General features: G+C 41.9%; 1 protein-coding gene across 1 annotated transcript; it reads left to right on the forward strand.

Annotated features, from left to right (window-relative positions):
* Positions 1-2293: 2293 nt before the first annotated feature.
* LOC102820220 (olfactory receptor 1361-like) lies at positions 2294-3235 on the forward strand. The gene has a single exon (XM_006873981.1). It carries the CDS (start codon positions 2294-2296, stop codon positions 3233-3235), a length of 942 nt encoding a protein of 313 aa, XP_006874043.1.
* The last annotated feature ends 4892 nt before the right edge of the window (positions 3236-8127 follow it).

The raw sequence follows: 8127 nt of genomic DNA on the forward strand, positions 1-8127 counted from the left end.
CAATCCAGCTGAACCACTCGCTGTTCCCCAACTGAAAATATTCTGGTCCACCCGGCCATGGAAAATGTGTGGGGACGTAGGAAAACAAACAAACAAACATGACTGCTGGGACCCCACGACTGCAATTACAGGGTTAGGGAGTTGTATTCTGAGAAAAGGCAAAGCCATGTGGGTTGGAAAGATATACCAAAGGATTCTAGTATTCATAAATCACAGCAGGCTGGGCTCACCTGAGACTACTACGGCTTCAGACTGTCGTTTATCCCAAGTGACATTATGGGCTAAGTCTATCTTGGTAACGCGTTCTCAAAATTCTTATTTGCGAAATTGAGAAGACAGATATCTCTAATCATCTCTAAAGACAACTACCCATGAGAAAGCAAAAGTTACACTGAAAACATAGGAATAGCCACACTTCTGAACAAGAAGTGAAAAACAAACAAAAAGAAAGGATTTGATAACTGATTTTCCACATCTGTGGACCCAGAAGCACTAGAGGAAGGTGATGAGGCGTAGGGTCCAAGGGAATGCTGTCTGGGATTTGTCTCCACTAAGATAGTTCCATATTAGTGTCTTCAAGTTTTGACCCAACCTTAGGTAATCTTTGCCATGATTGTTTGGTCCAAAGGGGCCAAATGGTAGGTGGGACAATTACTGTCTTCCTGCCTGTAATGAGGCTCTCAGGGAATTTGGGTCAGTGACCATGGAGACTCCCATAAACGTCTGTGATTTTCCAGACATCCTTCTTGCACTGAGGACTGAGTGTATGCATTCCGGCTCCTCTCCATCCACACGAACCCAGACCACCAGTCTCTGCTCACGTGGGAGAAAGCAAAGTGAGTCTGGGACTCCTAGTGACAGTGAGCACTGCAATTCTGTCCAGGTAAGAGCCAGGCCAGAGGAGACTTCCCACTACCTGCTGTTAAGGTTGGAAGCCTTATGCAGAAACTCCTCACTGAGTATTTTACGTGGGTCACAGTTCTAAAATCATCAACCATTTCTGAGATCTTCTAGGAATGACTAGTATAGGCCCTATTTAGAAGTCCCTGAATGTGGGCATCACTAGTTGGCAGAATTTTCTTTTTTAAATTATACTTTAGGTAGAAGAGTAATTTAGTTTCCCATTCTACAGTTTGTACAAGTACCCCACAGTGTGTCAGCCCTCCCCCTCCTTTGTACCCTGGTTTCCTCATTTCCATCTGTCCTGATTTTCTACCCCTTCCTGTCTTTTCTTCCTTGCTTTTGGGGAAATTGACTGAGTTTTTTTCCTTTGCCTTTGGATCTCTTCTGTTTGACCAGTTTACCAGTTGGATTTAGGGAGGTCAGTGGACATAGCCAAGAAGTCTTGATTAGGAGTTCTGGAACATTCTCTGTAAGTTGAAAGGAGCGGAAAGGAGCAAGAGCAGTGGCAGCATGATCATGGCCACTCTGGAAGCAGTGAGTGGTGAATGGCTGATGTAACTCTGTGAGCTTATATGTTCAGGATGTTCCCCTTGTCCAGATGCAAGATGAATGAAACTGAATCTGAGCTACATCCAAGATTTCCTCTAAGGCCACCTCACCGGTGACATGGATGACATCACTTACCTATATTAAACACTACATGTCCGTCTCTATGAGAGCCAAGACACATACGTGTTATTCACTAGTCTATACAAGTCTTAAAGTCTCTATTAATTTTTTATAGTGTTTCAAAACATTACTTTAAATATTTATGGTGATGGTGGAAAGTTCAAAGTGTACAAAATGATATGTAGACAGAACCCCATCATTATCTTTTGAGCATCTTTCCAGAGGTAATTAAAAAAAATGTTTTATTGTGAATTATGTGATAGTTTACATGGGAGAACATTAGTTTTACATTCATCCTATTGTATATCGTTTCATTGCCATGGTTACAATCTCCTCTATGCATCATCAACCAACCAAAGGGTATACACTACAAGCCTGACCTTCCCCCCCCCCCAATCGTCAGCACATAGCCCCTCTCCCTCTCTGTGTCTAAAGTCCCCAGCTGCTCCATCTCTCCACGTCGTCTCTGCCTCCATCTCAGGCATCACTGTTTCTTCCAGAGATACTCTTGATGCATAAGTATTGGTACTAGTGTCTAATGAAGAAATGAAAGCTCAGAGAAGTGCAGGGTCCAATCCCCAGGGATTAAAGTTTTAACGATTTACCTATGTCACACAGATTTCTCCTTGTGATCTTCTTAATTATTCCTTCTCATCCATCCTTCTCTAGGTTTTAAAATTGATCCTGTCTCATCTGTGTCTGAACTCAGGTCTCCATACCCATGAGCAGGATAAACCAGTCGAGTGTCTCTGAGTTCATCCTTCTGGGACTGTCTTGGCAGCCCCAACAGGAACAGCTCCTCTTCGGGCTCTTCCTGAGCATGTACCTGGTCACAGTCCTGGGAAACCTGCTCATCATCCTGGCAATCAGCACTGACTCCCGCCTGCACACCCCCATGTACTTCTTCCTCAGCAACCTGTCCTTTGTGGACGTCTGTTTCTCCTCCACCGCTGTCCCCAAGATGCTGGCCAACCACATACTTGGGAGTCAAACCATCTCTTTCTCTGGATGTTTCACACAACTCTATTTTCTCATTGTGTTTGCTTACATGGATAATTTCCTCCTGTCTGTGATGGCCTACGATCGCTTTGTTGCTGTGTGTCACCCATTACACTACACAACAAAGATGACCCCTCAGCTCTGTGTTCTGCTGATCTTTTGGTCTTGGGTCACTGCCAATCTGAATGCTCTGTTGCATACCCTGCTGATGGCTAGACTTTCATTCTGTGCAGACAACACGATTCCTCACTTCTTCTGTGATGTAGTTCCTCTCCGGAAACTTTCCTGCTCTGACACATACCTCAATGACATGATGATTCTCTTTGTAGCAGGACTGTTAATGATTGCTCCATTCATTTGCATCCTCGTCTCATACATCCTTATTGCTTGTACTGTCCTGAGAATCCCATCCACAAAGGGGAAATGGAAAGCCTTCTCCACCTGTGGCTCCCACCTGGCTGTGGTTTCCCTCTTCTATGGCACCATCATTGCTGTGTATTTCAACCCTTCATCCTCCCACTCAGCTGAGACAGACACCCCAGCTACTATACTGTACACAGTGGTGACCCCCATGCTGAACCCTTTTATCTACAGCCTCAGGAACAAGGACTTGAAAAGGGCCCTAAAAAAAGTAATTGGCAGGAAAATGTTTTCTACCCAATGAAAGTATCAAAGCTGATTCTTATTCCCAAGAAAAGTTATTTTTCTTCAATTGATTTTAAGGTAGTATTTATTTTGTCCAAAGCCATGTGAAACAAACATATTGCTGGTGCACGTAGGCTAGTATTGATACTTATTTATGAGTAGACTGGGATTAACCTGTAACCCTGCTATATGCCAAGTTATAAGACTTCATTCTGATTACTAAATTTTGAATTGTTTTACAGCAAAATTTTCATTTTCGATGATCTGTTTGAGAATACATATGCTAAATAAAATATTTTGAATATTAAAATCATCTGGGAAGTTTTAAAACACCCTGATGTCTGATATCCAGTCCTAACAAAATACATCAGAATCTCTGAGGTGGTCAGACAGTGGCCGTTTGGAATATTTTCAGGTGATTCTAATGTGCTAAGGTTGAGAATCATTGGTGTATCTCATACTCTATATGTCCTCCAAGCTGGTCAGCCATAAAGATTGGCTCTCAACCACTCACAAATTAGTTGTGAAAATCAGAAAAAAGAACAGTGGGATGTAGTCTGAGGATTTGTGTGGGTCATAGTATTTCAGATAACAAGTAGAGTCTCTGGTGGGCACTGTGGTCCAGAGCACTAAGATGTGAAGAAACAGAATCATGGGAATCCTGCATGACCATCTGGCTTGGCTGACTGATTTTGAGGGGTGGAGTCTTATCTGATTTTGAGGGCTGGAGTCTTATCTTTGACATTAGGGAATTAAATCAATATTTGCTATTGATTTCTCCGCCCAGACGAATTCCCCTTATTTTCTTCTCAGGCTAACAACCCTGTTCCCTCTGCACACATTCAAGAAACAAGTCAAAAGCAAAGTCAGAGTCAAAGGTCATCCCCTCCTCAATGACACCTTCCTGTCTCCCTCTTCTGGGGCACATAGTGCTATTTGTTTTGGGGTTGCCTGCACATTGTATTATAATTATTTGACTTTCACCTCTTCTCTCTTTCCACAGATTATGAGACACCCCAGATCCAAGCACTGAGATTTTCCTCCTTGGATCCCTAGTGCATGGCAGTGTTTCTGGACCAAAGGCAATAGTCAAGTTGTTGTTGTTGTTGTGTGCTGTCAGTCAGTGCTGACTCATATAGACCCTGCATAGGGTTTCTGAGGAGTGGCTGGTGGTTCGAACAGCCAACCTTGTGGTTAGCAGTCTAGTGCTTATCCTGCAGTGCCACACCAGGACTCTTAATCAACTTAATAAATAAAGAGAATGGATAGGTAAATAATAATTTAAGATTAATTGAGAAGGAATTAAAAATATAACATTTTGCCATTTCAAAGGTAATAGCTACACAGATTGGGAGATCAAAGTATACGATGAAACTAACATGAAACTTTGCCACTTAAGACAGCCAAGTTAGACATTTGTGAATAGAGCTTTACAAAATTGACATAATTTCTTTGTATAATTTTGCATCCTTGTTTTCCTAGTTCCTTCTTCACATGACAGTAAACATCTTAGAAATGGGATTTTAATGCCTGCCTGATATTTATCACATGACTGTGTAGAATTCATGCAATCAGCAGCTCTGAAGAACTTCCAACACGTCTACTGTAACTAACACGGAGCCCACAGCCTCAGGTGTCATTCATCGTCTGCCTCCCTGGGGATTGTCACAGGTGATCTGAGTATTCTACTTCTCCAGGCTGCATCAAAAATGAAGGTCATCTTTCCTTTATGGCTTCAGTCTTTCTCATCTAATCCCACCTGTCATTTCTTTATGGGTCAGTACTGCCCTCTTGGTGTCCAAGCTCTGTGAAAGTCCACTCAGTTCAAAGGAGCCCATCAGTCCCACTTTCCCCAGTACACAGAGAGAGCACTGAGGCTAGCTGGCAGGATTGTGAGTTGAAGGCACATAGTGTGGCTGTCTTGGTGTCATTTGGGTGCCTGCAGGTCTGTTTGCTGCAGCATGGAGACCCATGACCCACATCCCATTGGAGGCTGCCCTGGGTCCACGTTTGGCTCCTAGGTTACAGCTGTCTGGGTCACACGCACTTTTTGCTCCATTAAAGCCTGACTCTGAACTGCAGTGGTTGTGCCCATAGGGTCTTCAGTCCCTGGTTTTGTGAAACCAGTTCTCCTGTGAACATCTGGATTTATCCTTCTCCTCTTGAACTGTCTTGGGTCCTTGGGGGGACTTTATAGATGAATTTGTCATCAATCAGTTTTTTTCTTCTCAAGATTTAGCTGTTATGGACAGAATTGTGTCCCCCAAATATGTTGTTGTTAAGTGTTGCCAAGTCAGTTCCATCTGCTAGTGACCCTGGATAGGGTTTCCAGTGAGCGACTGGTGAGTTTGAACTGCTGACCTTGAGCTTCAAACTGAGTTTACAGTCCAGGACTTACCCTAGAGTACCAAACCAGGAGTCCAAATACACCTGTACTTATAGATGCATGCCATTTGGGAAGAGGGATCTCTTCTTAAGAGGTCATATCAGTCAGGGTGTGTTTACAACGGACTCACTTTTAAAAATTGTTTTATTGTGAGTTGAGTGAAGGTTTACAGAGAAGATCATCAGTTTTACATTGAAGAAATCATGTATTTTGTTTCATCTCAATGATGGCAATCCCCTTCATGGAACAACAATTGTACTACTTACTCCCTGTGGGTCCTATTTCCATTCCGCTCTCTTTTCCATTCCTGCTCAGTTTTGTCCTCAGGTGAATGTCCCTTTGATCTAGAATAATTGACCATTCCATGGTGAATATACCTTACCAGTGTTGTTGCCACCGCTGTTTGCCTATCTCCTGCTTGGCTGAAAATTGGTCCACGATGGTGAATTCCTTTCCAGACATGAAGGATGGTCGAGGGCCATAGTCTCTGGTTTCTCTAGAGTCTTTCAGACAAGCAAAACTGGTCTATTTTTTTTTTTTTTTAAATATAATTTTGAATTTTGTTCCATATTTTCTGCTACCCCTTCTGGGACCTTCTAGTGTTATCTCTTTCAGAGCAGTTGGTGGTCATAGCCAGATACCATCTAGTTCTTCTGGTCTCAGAGTCCGCCAACCTCCCTCATCTTTTATGTTGTCTTCCCCATCACCTGAGCTAACATGTGCCTATCCTCTAGTTAGTTAATTTATCTCCCTTTCCTCACATCACTGACAACCATCAAAGAATATTTCTTTTAGCATGAAAACCTTTTCTTGTTTGTTTACAATAGTGGTATCAGACAATATTTATCTTTTTGTGATTGACAAATTTCACTTAGCATAATGTCTTCCAGGTTCATCCATGTTATGAGGTGTTTCTCAGATTTGTTGTGATTCTTCAATGTTCCATAGCAGTCCAATGTAAACCTATTAACTTTTGAGATATAAAAAGAGTGCATTAGGCACAGAAAAGCAAGCACAAATGTAGGGGAAGATACATGCTATGTGTAGATTGCTTGGAACTCAAGGAATGACAGGTTTACAGAAACAGAAGTTCTTTGCTTAGAGACCACAGAGAGACAAAACTTTCCCCTGTAGCCAGTGGCCTGAATTCAGGCTTTTATCCTTCTAACTGTGAGAAAATACTCTGTTTGTGAAAGCCATGCACTTGAGGTATTTTTGGTATTGCAGTACTGGAAAATAGTTACATCTCTGAAATGGAATTCAAATATATATGTTGTTGTTGTTGTTAAGTGCCGTTGAGTCGATTCTGACCCATAGTGACCCTGTACAGGGTTTCTGAGTCTGTAAATCTTTATGGGAACAGAAAGTCTCATCTTTCTCCTGTGGAACCCTTGGTAGTTTCAAACTGCTGACCTTGAGGTTAGCAGCCTGATTCAGTAACTACTATGTTACTAGAGCTCCTTTTCAAATGTATATATATATATATATGTATATATATATACACACACTCAAATGTATATAGATTCCTTAAATATATATGGGAATTATAACAGTCACATACCTAATGCCCTTATTTATTTTATTTACAGCGTAGTGGTTAAGAATCGGGCTGTGAACCTCAAGGTCAGCAGTTTGAAACTACCAGCTGTTCCATGGGAGAAAGATGAGGCGTTCTGCTCCCGTACAGATTTATAGCTTCGGAAACCCTGTACAGGGTAGCTATGAGTCGGAACCGACTCCACGGCACATGACAACAACAACAACCTATTCTATAAATTTTTTATTGTTGTAAATTTCTTATTGCTATAGATTTCAGATTTTCACCATTTTTAAGTGTACCACTCCATAACAATAATGACACCTACCATGTGTGAGATCTATAAATTCTTGTAATGAAAATTTCAGTGGTTTAAAAAAGATACATTAAAAGGCTTTACTTTTTGTTTTGATATTGGGTAATAGTAAGTGTATAAGTTTTGAAGCAACGAGATCTTCGAAGCAGCGAGGTCTAACTACTACACTAGCAGGCCTTGCTCCTTCAAGATGGCGGCTCGGATAGATGTGTAGTGAGGAGCTCGGTCAACAACAACAGGGAACACCGGGCCAATAGGGCTCACGAGATAGTGTTGGAACTCTGAAACAAATATAAAGGTATGTTTGGAGGATTGGAGGGTTTACAGCTGGGAAATTTGAAGGGAATCCACAAATCCATTGTTTTCTGGATCAAGACACTCAGCTGTTCCAGGAGTCACCATCTTGGGAGAGGACATCTTGATTGTATCAGGATTGATAGTATCAGGAGAGAGCATCTTGATTGTATCTTGATTATATCAGGATTGTATCAGGATTGACATCGAAATTTAAAGTGACAATATCAACATAAAACCAAATGGACACCACTCGTCTGTCTGTCGTGCTGTGGTGGCTTGAGTTGCTGTGATTCTGAGGGCTATGCCACCGGTATTTTAAATAACCGGCAAGGTCACCCATGGTGGACAGGTTTCAGATGAGCTTCCAGACAAAGA

The sequence above is a fragment of the Chrysochloris asiatica genome, unplaced genomic scaffold (genome assembly GCF_000296735.1).
Source record: "Chrysochloris asiatica unplaced genomic scaffold, ChrAsi1.0 scaffold00257, whole genome shotgun sequence".
In the NCBI taxonomy this organism is placed as follows: domain Eukaryota; kingdom Metazoa; phylum Chordata; class Mammalia; order Afrosoricida; family Chrysochloridae; genus Chrysochloris; species Chrysochloris asiatica.

What these genes read in the sequence shown, in the direction of transcription:
- LOC102820220 (XM_006873981.1), top strand. Translation starts at nt 2,294, where the DNA reads ATGAGCAGGATAAACCAGTCGAGTGTCTCTGAGTTCATCCTTCTGGGA.